A 21834-nucleotide genomic window follows, 5' to 3' on the forward strand; every position below is an offset into this window, starting at 1 on the left:
ACAGCTTTCCGAATGAACTGTAGATTAAAAGAACAATAACTGTGACTTCAAAAGTGCTTAAATTAAGTTTATTCGAATAAAGGATTTCTATTCTATACTGATTGACTGTGTGTCTGTTTGATACCTTTTAACGAATATTAAAGAAATCAACTTGGTAATGTTTAATACTCATAGTATCCATAGTAGAGACTCTGCTTAGTTTAGAACTAAATAATGTTACGATTTTTATTTATGTAATTGGCATAACCAACAAGCTAACGGCTCGCCTGATGGTAAATTAAAATCCCCCGCCTATATTCATAAACAGCATTACAGTAATTCCTTCACGTTATCATAATAATATGACTCATGCGTTGTCATTCCCGTGGACTAAGATCTCATGCCACTTATCCTGTCTGTCTAATCGCACCCTACAACCAAATAACAGCTTACAAAGCAAGCCTCTTAGTGGGTGCAATAGGGGAGACTGGGGTACCTAATGTTGTAGAATAACAGCTTACAAAGAAAGCCTCTCAGTGGGTGCAATAGGGGAGACTGGGGTACCCAACGTGGGTATGACTTTTACAGTCTACCTCTACGTGAATTGCCCAGGGTCATTATGATAATTAGAATTAGGTTTTTATAGCGCGCAACTGACAAACTTTTTGTGATCTCCGTATTCGCTATTACCATTAACGCTTAGCTCTGCAAATGACAGGTCAAACGTTTAATGGACGTTGATTATACAGGGTGGTTTGTCCACCCTGTGTAAGCGAGACTTGAAGGAAAATAACTGTTAAATATTGGAGACTAGACATTATTCCCAACTCTGTTCGAGTTTTTATTTTATCATATGAATGTGGTATAGTTAACTGTCCTTCTCTTATGGTATATGCTGGTGAGGCACCAGTGAGGAACGCTATAGAGAAGAACTCACCCTATTCCAAATATTTTTTTTATATAAAATATAACACATAGTTTATGCCAAGCCTTGTAAGACAGTGATTTTTTATGAAATGGTAATTAACCAATTGACATAAAGACACACACATTTAGGTACGTATTTATAATATTAGTATTGAGTTTTAAAAATAGAAGAAAATTATTATCTTAAAATATAATCACATTTTTTATAAGTTTTATTAATAAAACACATTTCTGGAACAAAATAAAAGCACATAGCAAAGGAAACTTTCATATGCAGCCGAATTTCACGTAAATACGGGTTATAGCGGTAGTCAAAAACAAGGTGTACTTTGGTGCAAGGAAAAAAAACACGTGCATGTGAAAAATCCACACAAATTAATAAATTCATCCATGGAGATGAATACGAATTCATAAGTGCTAAAACCTCTTTAACCCACTAAGATTATTCTGCAGTGCTCTGTCACTTACAAAATATAAAATAGCTGTAATAAAAATAATGATGGCTACATGAATAAAATAAACTATTTTTTTTTTATTAGAACTAATATGTTTTTCCTAATATCAACTTTATTATCACTTCCAATGAATTCTAATTATTTTACAAACTCATTTCGCACTTTATCGGTTACCGTATTTGAAATTTTATATGAAATGGACATTAAATTTATTGATATCAGGCAGGCAAACTTTTGTGTATAACAATTATTTTTTACCCAGAACCAATAATTTGCAATAAATTCTAATTGAAAATAAAATTATTTTATACGAATAGCAATATATGATATTAAAACTTTTATGATTATGAACTACGCAAAAATTGAGACTAAATTAATTGAAAAAACCTAAAAACCTTTTATTTATGGGGACCGTAATAAAGTGCAAAAAAAATATCTTCTACGGCACCCCTCATTCAGTGAACAAGAAATTTTCTAAACTGACTTACCGCGTATATCGAAAACAACCTTATTAAAGTGTTTCAAATTATCCTTTTAAGATATTTCAACCCATTAAAGTGACAATAAAGTTGGTCTAAAAACCACGTAGAATTTTAAAATTAACATAATCAGTTAATTTTAAAATTCTTATAAGTCAACTAATTTAATATATATTATAAATATATAATAGTTTAAAATATTATATACCTAATAGACATTGTTTTAATTTCAATAGGTGTTAAATTTATGTCAATAACGGAATTCCAACTGTCATAAATATTACTAATTATGATATATGTATTACACAAGTATGACTTGAAATTTTAAAAACTTAGACACCTACCACTACCTGATAGAAAATAAAGTACGTACCTACTTATAATATCGCGGTACAGAAGACCATACCTATTATACAACATGTAACAGAATTAACAACAGCTATTTTAATAATACCAATTACAATTTGTTAATAGGGTGGAGTCACATTATAAAATTCTGATCTGACGGCCCGTGCCGAATACGCTGTATGATTAACGCCTTACGTCTTCTCTGGAAATGTAATGATAATCATCATCATCAGTCCACTTATGGACATAGACTGCTCGTCCAGTCGCAAGCCTACGTAGTCATAACCCGTTGTCCTGGGGGAAAGGGGACTAGTAATGTGAACTCATAACCTCATTACAGGCAATGTACCATGTCAGGTTGACCTCCACGTGGTTCCCCCGGGAAACCATCGTGATAAATTCCTGGTTAATTTGCCACGGTGAGATAACTGACCTGACCTCATGTTCATCTTGTCATCCTCCACTGGTGCCCCGCCCGTGTAAACCGTTAGCGCAGGAGGGTGCACAATACTCCTTTATAATGTGAGCACACTCGAAGTTTCTTGTTAGTTCTTCTTATGATAAGACTAGTACCGAACGAGCGATAGAATAAAAAATAATAACTATGACTATGGTCTTCACAGACTACACCACTGGTATTATATGTAGACGTACGTACATATTTGAATAAAACCGAAATATATAACAAATTAAGATAAGTACTGGTTTATGTAAGAATGTAGCCCCATAATGCAAAATCCTAAGGAACAACAACGTGGGTGGTAAAAAAATCTCACTTGCGACAACTATTCAGAAAAAAGAAACTTTATTTATATAGTTAATAAACATAGTACCTACTCTTCCTAATTCCTAATTACTGACTACTTTGAATTAATTCTGTTACATGTAGTATATACCTACTCATTACCAACTGTGGTGCTGTAAGCTAGTGTCATTGAAAACCAAAACAACGGTACACACTTCTCAAACCAAACTCACTTGCATATGCGTTCCCTACATCTACTAATAGCATGTCTTCATGACTCTCGCTTGCAAGTAATTCCTTGGCGACCACAGTAAAACCTTCGATGATCAAATATGTATGTATAGTGCTTGCTAATAAAAATCCTCCGCTACCACCGAGGTATTCGTCGTAGGCGGGGGTGTCGAAAAGCAAAACTGCCCGGCTCCATTCGAATCTAAAATGCAAGATTTACTACTAGCGACATCTATTATCGAGTAGAAGAAACACTGCCGTAGTTTAAGCAGTGCTTTACTGAATTTCTTATATAGTGCCATCTATCGGGTGGTTGCAATAACACAACATACTGAACACTAAGGCTGTATGAATAAGGATATTATTAGATGTTGAATATTATTATGTAAAATATTGTGTTAGTTAAAATATTATAACTGACAGCGCCCTCTATTATTTGTTATCAGCAGGCATTAAATAAACTTAATATAATAAAAATATATAAGCATAAATTATTGTTACTTACCATTTTAAGCAGTATACCTACCTATATTAATACCGCATCGGAGATAAAATAAATTAAGCACTTACTTGTATACCTGTAATTGAGATATATCTTCAAGTTTTCTGTGTTGTTTTTTCCGCCGTCGGAAGTTGTGTCCCATGGGATGTAGGTAATGTTTTCTTTCTTCAAATAGTTGGCGAATGTCTTCATCATCAGATGGCAAGTCGACTTGCCGGCGATGTGAACTTGCGCCTCCGGCTCCGTAATGAGCAGCAGTTGCCGCCAGTTGTAACTAGATGGCGGTAAAAAACGTGTCAGTGCAAAAACAAACGTGCAGGAAAACCGTGCGAAAAACTTTTATAATATGCATATATGTATAAATTAATAATTATATAAATAATTCATTCATAATATGTATCTATTATTATTTAGTATATATTTAACATTTATAATTGAAGGTATATTAACTATCTCGGATATAAACAAATGTCTCTATCAGACGGGAGAACGACAGACTACCAGTAGGTACGTAGGTACCTATAATTATGGGGTACTTTCAAGTACATGATATATATGATAACCTAATTTATTTTAGTTAGCTTACAAAGAAATTGAAACGTAATTTTTGTTTAGATTAATATTTTAAAAATACTGTTCAATTTTATAATTTAAGAAAGTTTTAAAGTAAGTACAATAGGTAAGTTTTTTTTTTCAAGTATATCTAGCATTAGTACTATTTACTTGTACCTATATACATACTTAATTAAACATAATAAACTACGAAATAGTCTCTGTTAATAATAAAAAAAAATGTATGGAGGTTTACATACACTTATTTCGGTAAATTATTTACTACTATATAAGTCCATAGGTATACCTTAAAAAAAAGAAGGGCGAGAAAAAAATAAAAATTAAATTTGATATTAAATTGACTATGGTATTATACATAAGTTAAAAACAATTGAATATCCAAAATAATAGATAGTTTAAGTTTAATTTTCCTTGTAGCTATTTAGACACTTGAATAGCAGCAATATTGCAGCATTTTCTTCATGTTGTACAGAATTATTATATTCATTTTATATATAAGTACATTGACGGGAATAACTGTGTTCGGGATATTGCAATATATGGTATACTACGTATACTAGCTGTGCCCGCGATTTCACCCACATGAAATTTATAGCCTATGTATTATTCTAATGTATAAACTATATCACTGTAAAGTTTCAACAAAATTCGGTCAGTAGTTTTTGCGTGAAAGAGTAATTAACATCCATCCATACTCAGAAACTTTCGCGATTATAATATTAAGAAGATTATAGTACAGTCCTAGATTCGATTCTCTCTGCCTATGCCGTAAAGGATCTAGCGTGAAGGTTGGTCGATAGGACAGGGCGAGTTAACCAGAACTATATAACCAGATTAAATGTAGACCACTTTAGTTAATGCTGATAAATCCTAATAAAGGCCGATAAGCCTAAAAGGGCAACTTTAGTGAACATACGCTGAATTATTTCATCTATGATTTTAACACAATATACAATATTATATAAGATTAACAAAAATAAATAAAAGGTCAATGAAAGTAGTATAGTTTAAAATAATGTTATTTCGCTTATGGTTTTAGAAATTATATCCGGTTAATAGCAATCTACAGAATAAAGAAAAGAATAAAATCAACTGATTTTATTTCTTGTACCGAACATTAAAAAAACATATAATTGATACTTGATGATTATTAAATATTTTATTGTATATTTTAAATATCAATGTTTGTTTTTTATTAACAGATCTTGTAATTATGTAATTTTTATTTTCTCTCTTCATTTAAATAAATGCCTAATATAAATAAACTGTTTCTTATCTTACTTTCCCTTAGCTGTTATCAGAGATTCGCCTGTTTAAAAAAATTGCTTTTATGATAGACAAAGTAATATATTACATATACTCATAATACAATACATGTCAAATCTCATTAAGATCTCATTTCTGAACTGTTAATACCAGTATGGTAGCGTTGTATGACGTAACTACGCTCAGATTGTGGAATGAACTACCTGGCGAGGTTTTCTCCAGAGATTATAGCATAGGGTTTTTCAGGAAGGGTATATGTATTAAGATTTCTTAAGGGTTGCCAATACATACTTTATAAACCCTGGCGTTTCAGGCATCCATATATACATAGGCATGTTTTTTTTTAATTGGGTTGTTTGGGCTATTTTCAGATGTTTGTAGCACCTGTTGCACTTCGACCTACATAGATGTATTGTGCTCGCCCTTTTCAAAGTTCGTTGCCTAGACAGGGACAAGAATCGAAGGATATTCTTAGGAGCGATGGTTTTTATCTCCTCGGGAAAGAGTGTAAACTTTCCAAAGGAGATATTTCGTTTATGCGTGAGTGGGCTACAACCACATAGGATGTGTAGTGGCGTTTCCTCTTCAGTTTGGCAGAATCTGTAGATTTTTGTCGTGTGTAGGCCTAGTTTAGCCATATGCTTGTTTAATTTGCAGTGTCAGTACATAAGCAGTAACCGTTTACCACGATTATTACAGCCTATGTACCGTTTATGATGGTTGAATAGAATATATATTAATTTATTCCATGATATACCTATATTGTCTCACTAGTAGTAGAATATATATGGTACTAATATCTGTCTTCCGCAGGGTTTTTCATTTAGTACAATTTTTTCCTGTGATCTTATTCTCTGTTTCATTCCACCTGAGATAGAAATAACGGCAATTTAATGCATAGGTTCTAAATACGACTTTAGTCTTAGGGCACCTATAGGGGATCGGTGCCTACAGACTAACGTCCTATCAGGAGTTGGGCTTCAGCCGTTCTATAAGTCTCTTCGCAAGTTTAGACAACGTTCTGTGTAAGACCACTTTTCGTCCAGTAAATCTGTTAAGTCAAAAAAAAATACATTTTTTTTATTAGTATCTACAGTACAAAGATACAGGAATTAAAGCCGTATGTTTTTATTAATGTAATCTTATAGATAATATACCTGCGAGCTATTTTTGGATACATCAAGTGTTACGCTTTCAGAGAACTTTATATACACTATGACTGGCTTTTACCTACAACGTCATTTACATGATAATAATATGTATGATGTGAATTCAGGACTGTTCCTAAATGGGGATCTAGAGTATTATTAACTATGGACGTTATTAGGAAGGTAAGATGCTTGATATTGTTGTAAAACAATATATAATTGGATAAATCTTTTAGTGGTAAGAGTAGTAAAAATCAAAAATAAAATCAAAATATCTTTATTCATGACATATCAAATCTACTTACTAAGAACTGACTGACAACTACAAAAGTACTTAACAAAATATGTGTAATAGAGGCGGTAGAAGTAGCAAATTCTTAGTAATAACTACCCGCATAAATGATAATATTTCCTGGCTTAGTAATCGAACACAAATGGCCTCAGTAGTAGTGGGTTTATTTATAAATTTCGTTTGCTTTGCATTCAAAAGTAACAATATGAAAATTTAAGGGCTGTATACAACAATACATAGCTATAGTATGTAATGATGATTGTACGTAGCTATACAAACACATGTATATATATTATAATTAAATTTATTAATATCTAATAAAAAAATACCAGGAAAAGAAGATAAATTACAAAGTTGGCTCAGTGAATAAGCCGCTTTTAAGCACAATTCATTTTTGCATAAGTTTATAAACAATTTTTGGAATATTATTAATTATTTTTAACCCAAATGTGACACCGCTGATGAATGGTACAGCAAAAAACCTCGTGGCGGGAGAATTTATTTTAAACAAAGGCGAAGTGAGACAAATTGCGCAACTTTGGAAAAAGGTCATCTTTATAGCTATAAATAGGTTTTATAGTAAAGTTATATTACGGTGAATATTGTAATTAAAACTACCTACTCACCCCGGCTTAACCCGGGTATACATGTATTATAATATATGTAAACCTTCCTCTAGAATTACTCTATCTATTAAAAAATCCCGCTTCAAAATCCGTTGCGTAGTTTTAAAGATTTAAACATACATAGGGATGGACAGACAGCGACAGCGACTCTGTTTTATACTGTGTAATGATTTGACATGATAATAATTATTAAACTACTTGCTGACCCGAGCGACTTCGTCTGCACACTTATTATTATATATCGCCCAATTTACATAATATCTTTTTAAATTATAGTCTATGTGTTATTCTGATGTATAATCTATGTTACTGTAAAGTTTTATCAAAATCCGATAAGTAGATTTTGCGTGAAAGAGTAACAAACGTCCATTCATACGAACAAACTTTCCCATTTATAATATTAGTAAGATGAATTTTAATTTCACGGCTTCGGTGGTGTTTCGATTGGTCGCTACATTAATAATAATAAAAAATGTATGTATTTTTTTTTAGACTACTCTTACATTAGAGCAGTCCTAAAAAAAATTATCGGCAATATTGGAATGATCTGCGACTACTCGGCTTGTTACTGTGCAAAAATGCGTTCAACTTGACGAATGCCCGACCGACGCTTAAACTGCAATGATGGAATATCATACATGTAAATAAATTAACCTAAAAAAAAATCAAGATTTTTATTCTTCATTAGAGTCAGAGATCTAAACTGTCATGATGGAATATTCATACTTTATTTTTTTGGACTACTCTAATGCTGTTTGCCGCAGCTGGCCTTTACAGCTTCACCGGACGTTAGGGGGCGTGTGCAGATAGCACTCCAAACCCGCAGAAAGACTGCCTGACGGATACGACTTTAATCTGAGGGCACCACTAGGGGTTCGAACCTCGGCTCAGGCCGTCGTAATATCGATCCCCGTTTGAATTGGATCGGAGGGGAATTATTTAAAAATACATCAGTTGTCAGTCAATTCACAACACAAGCTATGCTTACCGTGGTACTAAGTGGCGCTGTGTTAATTGTCCAGGGTTATTTATTACTACAATTGTTATTATATCCAAGGACGTCGTTGAGATACACACAATGGCTACTTATTTTGAGAGTACGGGCGTAGTCACATTATCGAGTACGGTCGATTCGTGATCAAGTAAAAGATAATTTATGCAACCCAACCCTTGAGTCGTATCGTATCGCCATATAAGTTGACTTCGGGTAAATTAGATGTCCTGAAAAGTAATGGTTCTTATACATGCGCGTGATGGGAATTCTGAACACGAGTAAACTAAGTTTTCATACATTTTTAATGTGAAAGAAACGTAAGTGATACCTACTACACGTAGGTATGTTATTCTACACTAGAAATTACCTGTGACTTTGTCTGCTTTTTAGATACACTATGCAATTATTTAATTACGAAACGTTTAGTTTTAAAAAGATAACAGATATATAGACAGATGTACTTTAGCATTTATAATATTGGTATAGATTGGCTAGTATTAATTATGACCTCATTTATAAAATATATTTTTATTTGTACCTACTTTTAATGTTGGAAAATAAAGAATTATAAATAAATAAATAAGCTAGCAAAATGGTAACAGTAGACATGAAAAATACCGTATATTACTATAGTATATATATATATATATAGACGCGTGGATGGGTATGTTAATATATATATATACACCAGCTGACCCGGCCACGCGTTGCTGTGGCTAAGGTTCTTGAATAAAATAATATTGCGACTATAAATTGAGATATAAGCTATCCTGTCTTTCAAATTTGATCAAATTGCACATTATGTGTAAATCAAATTTGCAATCAGTTCAGTAGTTTAGGAGTCCATGGCGGACAAACAACGTGACACGTAATTTTTATATATATAAAGATATATACCATATATACTCTGTAATTTAATTACTACATATTTTTCTTCAACCCAATGGCTGATTGGCGGCTGAAATAGGTGTAACCATTCAGACGAGTTATTAATAAAATCTCTCTCTATGTCTCGGTCAAAAATATCAATGTAAACCATAAACAATTTTCTTGGCATCGCACTTGACTATAGACAATTAAAAGATACCGAAAAGGTAAACACTCGGATTCATAAAGAAAAAACTTGGCAGAATTGAAACGAAATTCTCATTATGCGATCTGTAGATAACTGGAGATATCCCGTCTTTTTTCTTGTCGACAGAATTAAATTGATCAAGTTTAAAGATTTCAATATAACTTTAACGTATTAAAGTTGCGTACAACTGTAACAAGGAAATTGTATATATTTGCATGTATTCTTATTTTTTGTTCGACTTTTTCAGATTATTTTAATTAAACTGTTTCATACTGAATTAACCTAAGTAGATTTCCAATACGGCTGTTTTTTTATCTCTCTTACACAGACATAGTTTCTTATGTATTAGTTACTTGCCCCGTCTTAGCTCGGATACTCATAAATGTATATGGTACTCTGAAATAAGATATATGGTTTGAAACAGAATAGAAAACAGAATATTTAACATAAATGCAGTGTTTCTGGAGTGTACTCATACCAAATACAGCTCCCTCTATTTATAAAATTGGGTGATTTACTAATTATACGTATAAATATAGACCGTGTTAAATTTAAAACAGTTTAAAAAAATTGTATAACCAGTATGTTCGATGTTTAGAAAAACACGTTTACTACAAACTCTATTTAGTTTATTCTTTGAGGGCCCGTCAGTTGTCTAGAGTTCTTCATTCATTTATACATAACTAACCGCCCCGGCTTCGCACGGCTGTACATGTATTATACATATAAACTTTCCTCTTGAGTTACTCTATCTATTAAATGCAAACTGCATTAAAATCCGTTGCGTACTTTAAAAGATCTAAGCGAACAGACAACGGAAGCGACGACATTTACTACGACATGTACTATGTAAAGATTAATAATATTGTCATAATGAAATATCTATCACATACTCATAAGTGTATGTAGGTACACCAGATGATATAATACATAAAAATATAAATACAATTGTAGGCGGCGATTGAAAACTTATTGCGAGACAAAAGTAACTCGGAACGAAATACCTACAAATCTACCACAAGAAAACCACCAATTTCATCTTTATAGAGCTTTATAAATTCTTCTATATTTTCATTCTGAAATCTCGACATTTTAAGATCCTTTTTAGGATCCATCTCACTAGACGAGATTGTGTTATTTAAAAATCGTAGAATTATATTAAAACGCTACCTTTATTTTATAATATTATTTAATACCGTCACGACTGTTATCCCAGGTGGGGTAGTTTATATTTTTATAGTTTATATACTTAGTTTTCAAGTTTAGTTTTCAGAGGCATTGTTAAACATTGATGTTATGATAAATGCAATACATGACATGACAACGTATCGCTGTGCTTATAAAAAATGTAAAATGGCATGTTTGAATAGAATGATAGTGGTGTGATGATAGCTGGTGAGTGTACCTGGGCAAAACGTTACTTTGTTCGCGTTGTTGCCATCATCGGAGAGTGGCTAACTCTGTATAAATATAAATTGACGCCCAATTTTGTTTGCATCAGCTAAATTTGAATTGACTTTGTGTTGTAGTGAATTTGAATTTGTGTTGTAGTAAACAATCTATGTATCTATCTTTATCATATTGTTCTCAGATATTAGATATAATATCTCATGACAGAATTGTCTTGCGTCCCAAATCCAGTCCAGTCCCAAGATAAGCAAACCTTCTTTTAGGGAAACTGATATAAATTCATAGCTCATTTTGTAAATATATACTTAATATATGTACATAGAATACACCCAGATCGATATAAACAATTTACCGATACAAAAGTTTGCACCACGCGAAGAATCGAAACCGCGCCCTTCGTTAGTAAAGAAGAATGTGAAGCCACTAAACCACCGAGGTTGTCCAAAATACATCTAAAAACTCAATCCAATATAATAATAGGGCAAAGTAAAAATGCTAAATGCGTGTATCCTCCATAAAATTATGATACGATACGCTACGAGTGCCACTCTATGTATTTGTTGTTCAATAAATACATTTTGTATATTGGAAATTGCGAGAGGCAGTTTCTTGTATTCCGAGTGAATCTCGTGACACAAGTTCAAAGCAGAAAATTGCTATTTATTATTTGTGATACGTCTCTATTCTAGTCTATATATAGTATAGGTATATATGGTAACATCTACTTTGCTTATTGTTTATATTAGTTTGCTATTATTTGGCTACTCAACCAGTTAGTTATGTGTTTAATATTTCGACTTAATTCAATTAGTGCTAATTCATAGATTGTATTCACACATTTCAACTTAAAAATGTAAGCAACACGCGAGTTTCTTGATCATTCTTTTTGTAATGAGATAGTTTTTTGAATGAGCGGTAGCTAAAAAATAAGTATAACTATTCAAAAGTGCTTAAATTTAAGACTATTTGAATGAATATTTGTCCTATTGTATTCTATTTTAGTTCTTGTAAGTCATAATAATTATTGAGTAAGTAATATTGACAAATATTACTAATAATAATGTTGATTAATTAAAATTAAAATGTAAAACGTCTTTAAAAAATGTATAGCTGTATCTTGCTCAACCTACAAACAGACAGTTTATATTAATTAACTCAGACAGTTCCTGTCTGAGTTAATTGGAACAAAAATTGCCCTATGTTTTAATTTCAGATATAACCTATCTATGTACTAAGTTGTTAGATATTTCTGAGGATGGATTTCTAGATGTATATTACTCCTAATTTCATAATATTAATGTGCTCAATCAAAATATAGTTATTCATGGACAATAGTAATAGAATTAATGACGATAATATATACGAATCATATAGACATATTTATAAAAGTGATTGAACGGAGAAAAGATAATTTGTTTCTGAAAATAAAAATATACTTATAAATATTATTTGAAGAAACAAATTATAGGATTATTTAAAAATGAGACTGGGGTACTTCAGTTTATGCAAACAACTTTCAGCAAATGTCCAAAATGGCGCATAAAATTACATTACAGGATTTCATTCGGCTAACAGACCTTTCTCATAGCGGCTGTAAAACTTAAGACTTTGTTAATAACAAGGAAAATTATTATAAATATTTTTAATACTGCAAATCTTATTGTATATGTATATTTTCCTACTCATTCTAATATATAGAACATAAACAGGTTGTAATGTAATATGAAATCCACTTAGTGAGAAGGGACTATTTATAGGGTTAAATGGTTTATTTAGTATTTATGTTAACATCTGAACTGCACGCGGTCTACCCTGGAAACCATCGTCGTTAATCTACAAATAAATAAAATTTAAATGTGCGTTTGTAACTTAATTTTTTTCTTTAAAGAGCTTTTCAATAAATGGATATGAAATACAGTACAATATATATCATTATACAATATATACGGTACAATTAAACAATTTATTTATAAAAAATGCCTGGCTGTCTGTTTGTTCTTGCTAATCTCTGATACGGCTTTAGCGATTTCAATGGAACTTTTTACTCGCAGATAGCTAGTGTCATAAGGAGTAACTTAAGCTTAACTTAATTTTAACAAATTTAATATTACGCTGACGATGTCGACTGACTCCACTTCAAACACATCCTAATATTCTCCACTTGTTTTCTTGGAAAAGTATTTATTTACAAAGTAATCGCTTACAGTCAATAACATTTTTTGTAATGTTCATATTCAAACCGAAATTCTAAAACAAAATTACTATTTGATAATATATATTAAACTACTCATTATATGTATGTATATAACTACTCGTTATCATAAATCTAATTAAGGAATAAATTTCGTTTAACGCAAAACAAATGTAATTTCTTATAAGAATCAATTTAAGATTGTTACATGCATAAGGAACGAAATCCCTTAATTGGATAACATTACATTTCAAACAAATTTACGTCAAACGGAACGTAAAGTATAAAGCCTTGAAATGCTAAGATTGTTTTCCATCAAAACATACTTACAGATAATGTAGGTGAAACTCTGGTAGTACAATATTCCAGTTAGAAGAACCTAATTATATAAATAACTGTGTGTGCCCGTGGTTATACCCGCGTTAAATATATAGCACATATGTTATTTTGATTTATAAACCATATTACTATAAATTTCATCAAAATCCGTTATAACAAACTTCCATCCATACTCACAAACTTACGCGTTTATATATAAGTAAGGATGTTGTTATTAAAATAAGATATTATGATTAAATAATTAAAAAAGATATTTCATATTTAATAATAAGAAGAAAATTTACATAACGTTACATACCCCTAAGATAAACAGAACCTGTTGCATGAGTACTAGGCAACTGATATAAATACTTTTTTTTATATACATATATAATATACATAGAACATAAATAGACGGATAAAAACAATCATACTCATAAATATAAATGTTTGATTCGTGCGAAGTATCGAACCGGCGACCATCGGAAGTAAAGCCGTGTGCTAAACCGCTAGACCACTGAAACCGTGATTTAATCATATGTAATAATTAATTTTATTACATATGATCAAATCACGGTTAGGTAATATATTTTTTATACCAGTCATATAAATTTTTAATATGTTTACATGTAATATATAAGTTAGAATAATCTATATATATAAATAAAATTGGAGTGTCTGTTTGTGATATTGAAATAATCGTTTTTTACTACATGCATATGAATATAAATACGGTACATACACTAAAATAACATTTTTTACAATTTTTGTCTATCTGTCTGTCGGTCTGTTTGTTCCGGCTAATCTCTGAAATGGTTGGACCGATTTTGACGGAACTTTTTTGGCAGGTAGCTGATGCAATAAGGAGTAACTTAGGCTAGTTTTATTTTAGAAAAAAAAAAAAAAACTTCACGAGGATGAAGTCGCGGGAACAGCTAGTTAAAAATAAAACGAAACATTCAGTCCTACAAATATTAAATCCTTAAGAAAACTTAATGCATAAAAAAGATAATAATCAGCAGCTGAATTTCAGTTACATTTGTTAAAATGTGGTACAGTAATTTGAAAACCGTAATATATTTATCTACGAGTAACATAACAATACAAGAAAGCCTCAGAGAAGGTGGAACTAGATTCAATTACATAAATTACAGCATTATAAGATTGAACATAACCAAAATCGGTCGCTCTTTACGGACAGAAAACAATTTTGTTACAAAATATATAAAACACACATTGTGAACGATATACATGTAATAGGTATATGTGTAAAGTACAATGAAAGAACGGATAAAAATTTAATACGAATACGGACAGTCGCAGAGTATAATAGTAATAATATGACAATTCTATTACATAAATAAGGCATTAAAAAGTAATAGAAGAGTAAATATTTTTGTATCTGTTGTAAGCTTTATTACAACAGATACAAAAATATTACAAATTGAAGTTAAAAATTTAACTTATCTGACAATTTTACTCACGGGGACTATACTCAGCTCGGATAATTAAATCTTAATGTTTCAAATCCTCTCAAAAGATGAAAAGAATTAACTTTAGAAGTTATAATTTGCTCAAAGACCATCTGATGAAATATAAAACATTAAATAATTATTTTAATTGAAATACAGAACCCTAAAATGACGTCGCTACACGAAATTATACAAAAATTAAAAGCAAAAATTGCCTTCTCCAATATTTACTGAACATTTGTGTTTTCATTTTAAGGTACCGAAGAAAGCGAGGTCGAAAAGAAAAAAAAAGAAAATCTTTGTGAAAATCTCGCGTAACAATGACGATTGATAAAAAGTTTCAACGAACCTATTTTATGAAAGCCACAGCTCGACCAACCTCGGGCGACCTTGGTACTTTTATTTTATAATTTATAAGTATCGAAAATCTGCCTTTTTCAGGAAATCCAGTGACGATATAAAAAACTTTGACGCGTCCAAAGAGAACACAACTTCTATTTTTGGAAGCGTCTGATGGCTAAGTTACTTGAATATATTTTGTGATGTCCAGCGAGGTGAGCTGACAGATTATTTGACTTGTTACTTAAACTTAAAAAAAAAATAGAAACGATATATGATAACGAAACAAAAGGAAATCTTTAATTTAAAATATAAACCAATAGTCTGTTTATTGTGTCATGCATAAATTTTTTATATATGTCTAAAAAAAAGAACATTCTTAATTCAAATATCGTATTCTACATTATATTTTTCTTAATTATATTTGAAAACTATAAAAAAAATATATACCTCTTATTTATAACTGGCAACTTTGTTGAATTTAAAAATACTATAAAATTCTTTTTTGTCGCTAATTCGATTTTCAAATCCCCTTGGCATTCGGTCGAATAGCGAAAGTTATATTTAATCGACTTAGGAAGTTGTTAATCAGAAATGACTCAACCCACTGAAACTCGATTATGAGTTACTGATGTTATAAGTCTATTCTGTCAATACATCATAACAAATTACTAAAAATACTGATTTTTATGTTGTAAATATAAATTCCATAAAATAAATAAAAAACAATGTTGAAAATCGATCCACTAATAAAGAAGATATCAATATAATACTAAAAAATGTATGACGTCGAACTTAGTACCTTTTTTAAAGTCAGTTATAAATATAAAATCAGATATATGCTGTATTAACTAAAATATCATTGAACATACTAAAAAAAGATACATGGCGGATACATTAGAACCTTCTTTCTTTTGTAAAATCAGTTAAAAATAAATAATCAATTATTATATATTTATTATCGTGTGAAACATCTTCATAAATTCGTAAATTATATACTAATTTAACCTGTTATAAATAATAAATTCATAGGTATTTGTACCTCTAATACATACCAAGTGAAATAAAGCACATAAATCCATAATGCAATCCGAGAGTGCCTGTTTAATATTTATTAGCAAGATTACTACTAAATCACTATTATGGAGTAATGGAGTTGAAACAGACAGTCTGACCGAAATTGGTTGTGGACAATCATAATAATTGGAAACCCCAAATTTTACCTTATCCGCAAGCAAAACCCTATTATTTTGTGTAATTGAAATAATAATAATAATAACCCTGGACAATCCACACAGCGCCATCTAGCCCTAAACTAGGCTGAGCTTGTGTTTTTTTACTTAGATATATATTACTTTGTAAATAAATACATATTACATAGAAAACATGCAGACCAATGCAGTCATACTTATGAATACAAATAATGGTACCGTGAGAGAAATCGAACTCGCGACTATTGGTAGTCAAGTGGTGTGCTACACTAGAAATAAATGGCAAAAAAGTTGATCATATTCCCACAGATTTACGTGGAACATAATCAATAATAATTTCAATCCCCATACATTGATAACAATCTCTTTCGGTTCATTCAATTGATACTAATGGTTAAAACTGCTTTATTTTTTTTATATTCAATTTCTAAATTCAATTGTTTATCTCGATCCTTCAACTGAAACAAAGTTTATAAAGCAAAATGTTAGAAGACTGAATTAGTTGAAGCTGGAGTCCTCACGCACATATGACTTTTTGGAAAGTGTATGTATGGAAAATATTTCTAAACCAATGATTGTATTAGAAATAGTTTGGATATACACCGACTAAAAGTGATTTTGACAGCAGAGGCTGACCCTCAAAATACACAGTGACGGGGGAAGGTAATGTGAACTGTTGACCCCATTACTAGCAAGGTTCCATGTCAGGTTGACGTCGACTCGGTTTCTACTGGAAACCATCCTGATAAAATCCTGGTGAATTTGTCATGATAGGTTAACTGACCTGACCGCTTTTTATTTTATCATCAGACTGGTGCCCTGCCAGCGTAAACAGTAAGCGCAGGCGGGGTTACCATTCCATTGTCAGCATTAAAAAAAATACATTGTGACGCCGATGACTTCACTCAAGCATTGCCATTCCTAATAACTAAGAGGACTAACTTTAGAGGACTATTTGTATATTTACTCGCATCTACTTGCTGTGTGAAATTTAAAAAAGTGTCTGCTTTGCGAACGCTGCCACTAGGTACAAGCACCTAGCCAGGCGTAACTTAATGTTGAAGCAACTTCACACGGCTCTAAAATCGGTGGCTTTTTCTGTAATTTCATCCCAATATCTCATACTCACTGGAGTTATGTTGTATCCACAATTATTAAAAAGATTGATGGAAAATAGTGGTAAATGACAATAGCTCCACCGACAATAGCGCGGCTCTTAAATAATGAATGAATGAATCTCATTTTCATTCAAGCTGGAATTCATGTAAAATAAACTGTTATGAACAGAAATAAGTCTGACCAATATATAGATATCGAACACAAAGTTGAACAACACTGAATATTCAACAAATTCTATAATCATTCATTGGTTGAATCTGGATGAAGGGTAGAATAAAAATGGCTATTCAAAACTTCTTATATTAAGATCATTGACGATTCGATTCCTCGCATGTATAAAACATTTGTATTCGGTATGAGTGTTTCTATGTATAATATATATATATTTACGAAAAAAGAACTATGTATTTGTATCAGTTATTACCCATAACATAAGCTTTAGCTAACTTAACTAGACCTAGACCCACTAGGTGGTGCTGTGTTAATTGTCCTGAGATTATTATATTATTTGAATAAATTTTCATTCATACGTTCTCAAAATATTTTCCTATTATGTTACAATAACAACAAAAGGAAGCTTTTCCCACTGCAAACCGCAGTGGAAACTCTTGAGACCTGAATACATTAACCGTCTGCGTTAATGAAGGATAATTAACGAAGGAAAACATAAGACAAATGTGCTCACAGTGAAACTACTCAAGTTAACAATCTACAAACAAACTGCTCGCGGAATGTCAACCGACAATAACCCTAAACTGTAGACAGATAGAATACATTTTTTAACTATACCTACAGTAAAAATAAGAAAAAGAAAAAGGTATAATATAAATTAATATAGCAGATCTCATTACTGAAAACAATAAAGCTAAGCTTGAATCGTGCATATTTGATATTTATAAAAATGAATATACACATATACATTTTCCATCTACTCTAGCTTTAATTACTAAGTCACAGCGGTAAGTTGGCTAGAAGTGACCTCAATCAGTGCAAAACTTTGGGTGGTTCTCAAATAAATTTTATAATTTATGTACTATTTTAAGTTACATGTGCAATAAAAAGTCCATGCATACATATATAGGTTTAAAATTGAGTAACTAGATAAGTTAGGCATTTTAATTATTTAAAAATGTTTCCTGTAGTAATAGTATGCTCGCCTTTAATTTCGAATATTTTCCTAGAAATGTACGCGTGATAATATTAATGTAATTAATGTTGAAATGTTGCGACAATAGCAATTTCTCATCATCAGAGATTAAAGTAATAGGACGTTTCATATCTTTTTACTGTATATTACAAAAAATAATATAATGATATTGAAGCGCGCTGGTATCCTCATCACTGTAGCGTTATATATGTTGTGATGAGGTGGCGCTACATAATATATTATTTATTGTAGTATGTAGGTAATAAGTATACCAGTAAAATGATAGAACTATTTATTAAACATTATTAAGTTTAATGGTAGTGTGCGACATGGTTTATTAATAACGCGTCCAGTCGACGCGGAGTCGGGACGTAGACTGATTTTACACTTAACTTAAATCTATGTTAGTGGACGTATATAAGTAGACGTAAACTAAGGGAAGGGTCTCAATTGTCGACAGAAATATTACAAGTGTAGGTACAATATTACTGCATAAAACAGAGACTATTTCGTAAATAAGCCTACTTTGTCATTAAAGAGATAAATACAAGTTTATTATAATATACTCCATTACCGTGTACCCTTTGGTGTAGTTCATATGCAAAATACAAACAAAACTGTCAAAATAAAGCGCATAATATAAATTTGTCTATAAAGGTTAAAATATTACATCAATGAAACGTAATTTTAGAATTTCAATTACATAAATTCATGGGAATTTAAAGTAGTGTAATAAAATCTAGTATGACTAATTTTTTTTTATACTACGATGGTGGCAAACAAGCATACGGCCCATCTGATGATAAACTGTTACCGTAGCCTGTGGAGGCCTGAAACAACAGTGGTGTCACGTGTGCGTTGCCGACCCTTTATATTTGTTATACATAAATAGGCTGGTAATTTAAATGACAGAGGTACGTACGAAACCTGCACACTATAATATCTTTTAGATATTCTTTAACAGTGTAATAAGCTACATTATTAAATAGTACTTTCGTAGTACTAATACTTAGTAGTACTAGTAACAATTTAACATACCTAAGTAATAAATTTATTTTCTTAATATAATATCGTATAAATTACACACACATTAAATTTCCACGAATAAGGCGTGACGTCACGGGATCTATTTAGCAAATAGTGGATACCAATTCCAAATACAATTTTGACAGAAATGTTTATATTGCCGCAAGTGAGGCGCAATCAGCCTTAAGCGGTTTCAATCAAACATAACTTACCCGTTTTATACGATGTCCGGAATTCAGTGTTAAGAATCGGAATCCTCCTCCAGAGATAGTACTTACGTTGATTATAAAAAAATCTTATTTCATTGGACTAAATCTAGACTACTACGAAAAATTTGGATAGCATTCCCAAATACTTGAAAGTATTAAAGAGTTACCAAAGTGGAATAACTCACTATTTTAAGAATCCCTATTTTACCCCGAATGGCAAATGCATTCGGTCCTAAATGATAAATTTTAACAAACCTGCGATCAAATGTTCAAAAAACAAAGAATTAAACATCAAGATGAACATTAATAAATCATTGACGAATAGGAATGATTAAATTTGAACAAACCCTTAAACATTTTCATGTATTTTGGAAGGCACCCTTATATTTATACAATAAACATACTTACTGTCTCATAATGTCTATTAAGAAGTATGCCACGTCTTTGAACCCGAGAGGACCACTCCGGACAGTCATGTAGAACTCATCGAGACATGTTTGTTTCGGCTTCACGAAATCGAATGAATAACCGCCGGTAGTAATGATTGGCGTGCCAGTACTGCCAAGGAATTTGGCAATTCTTCCTACGGCCGCTGAAAAAGAAATGTACAATAACAATTAGTTAGATGATATTTTGATGTAATGCTGATTGATTTGATGATTTGATTATTTGAGGAATATGTTCATTTTTTTAATATTAAAGTTTAAAAAAACTTTATAATTCATAATTCATGACGGTACATAAAATTATGACGGTGGTATCACTCTATATATTTCATTCATTGTTACACATGCACAAAAACAAGGAAAATCTAAAACAAAATCAAGATGTACAACATTATAACACAAGAAATTTGTTATAGAAGAAAAGAATAGCAAAATCTATTAAACAGGGACTACCATTTAATATAATGTATTATATATAATCGATTTCCAAAAGAAATAGCCGATTTACCAATTTTGATATTGTATAGAATTATGAAAATGAAGTTGATTAAATTATAATAATACCTATATCAATAGTGACCTTCAAACAAGGCAAAGAAAAAGTTACCATTTCTAGCTTTAAAAATGTCCATTTTGCTTACAAGCTTTCATGCCCAATTTTTTTTATCCCCTTAAGGGTAACATTTTTGAAAACTCTGAATGTGATATTTATTCATATTTAATCGACATCTTAAAAAATAAGTTTGAAATTGATAACACTTCCAGATTTAAAAATGATAATACTTCCATAAAAACTCTCATACCCCTACAATCTTTATGTCGCATTCAAAAATAGCCTAACCTATGTCCTTTCTCAGGGTCTAGACTATCTGTGTATCAAATTTCATTTCATTTCATCCGAAACTGAGACAGGCAGACAGACTGAGTTATTTTACTTATTTACTTTCGCATTTATAATATTAGTAAGGATAACTATTACTTCATGTATATTTTATCTTTTACATCAGTAAGTATCTAGTAGATAAGATTGGTACATATGTAATAAAGAGTTGATTGAAGACATACAAGTTAAATGAATGAAGTCTAACGAATGTTAGTTCTTACGTGTGCATGTCGTCAGAAACACTCACATAGCCTTGACTTTCTGGCGCCAAATTTGTTTCAGTTATTGTCTCCAGTCTGTTATATAGTAACGCTATAAAAATGAGAGATGAGAAAGCTTCGTAACCTAGTAATTACCGATCGAGAGTTTATACAAATTTGTGTAGGTAACTCTATCAAATCCATTTCTGTACAAGTAATAGAA

General features: G+C 31.2%; 1 protein-coding gene across 1 annotated transcript in view; it reads right to left on the reverse strand.

Annotated features, from left to right (window-relative positions):
- Window positions 1–3119: 3119 nt before the first annotated feature.
- The window catches only part of LOC131846564 (uncharacterized), a 51649-nt gene continuing 32934 nt past the window's right edge, over window positions 3120–21834 (reverse strand). The window contains exons 3-5 of the mRNA XM_059195899.1: window positions 20491–20674; window positions 3735–3940; window positions 3120–3346 (exon numbers count right to left, since the gene is read on the reverse strand). Of these exons, the coding sequence (XP_059051882.1) occupies window positions 3120–3346; window positions 3735–3940; window positions 20491–20674 (617 nt within the window). The remainder of the gene's footprint in view (window positions 3347–3734; window positions 3941–20490; window positions 20675–21834) is intronic.

Source organism: Achroia grisella, unplaced genomic scaffold, assembly GCF_030625045.1.
Source record: "Achroia grisella isolate CSIRO2021 unplaced genomic scaffold, CSIRO_AGI_Agris_v1 utg511, whole genome shotgun sequence".
Taxonomy (NCBI): domain Eukaryota; kingdom Metazoa; phylum Arthropoda; class Insecta; order Lepidoptera; family Pyralidae; genus Achroia; species Achroia grisella.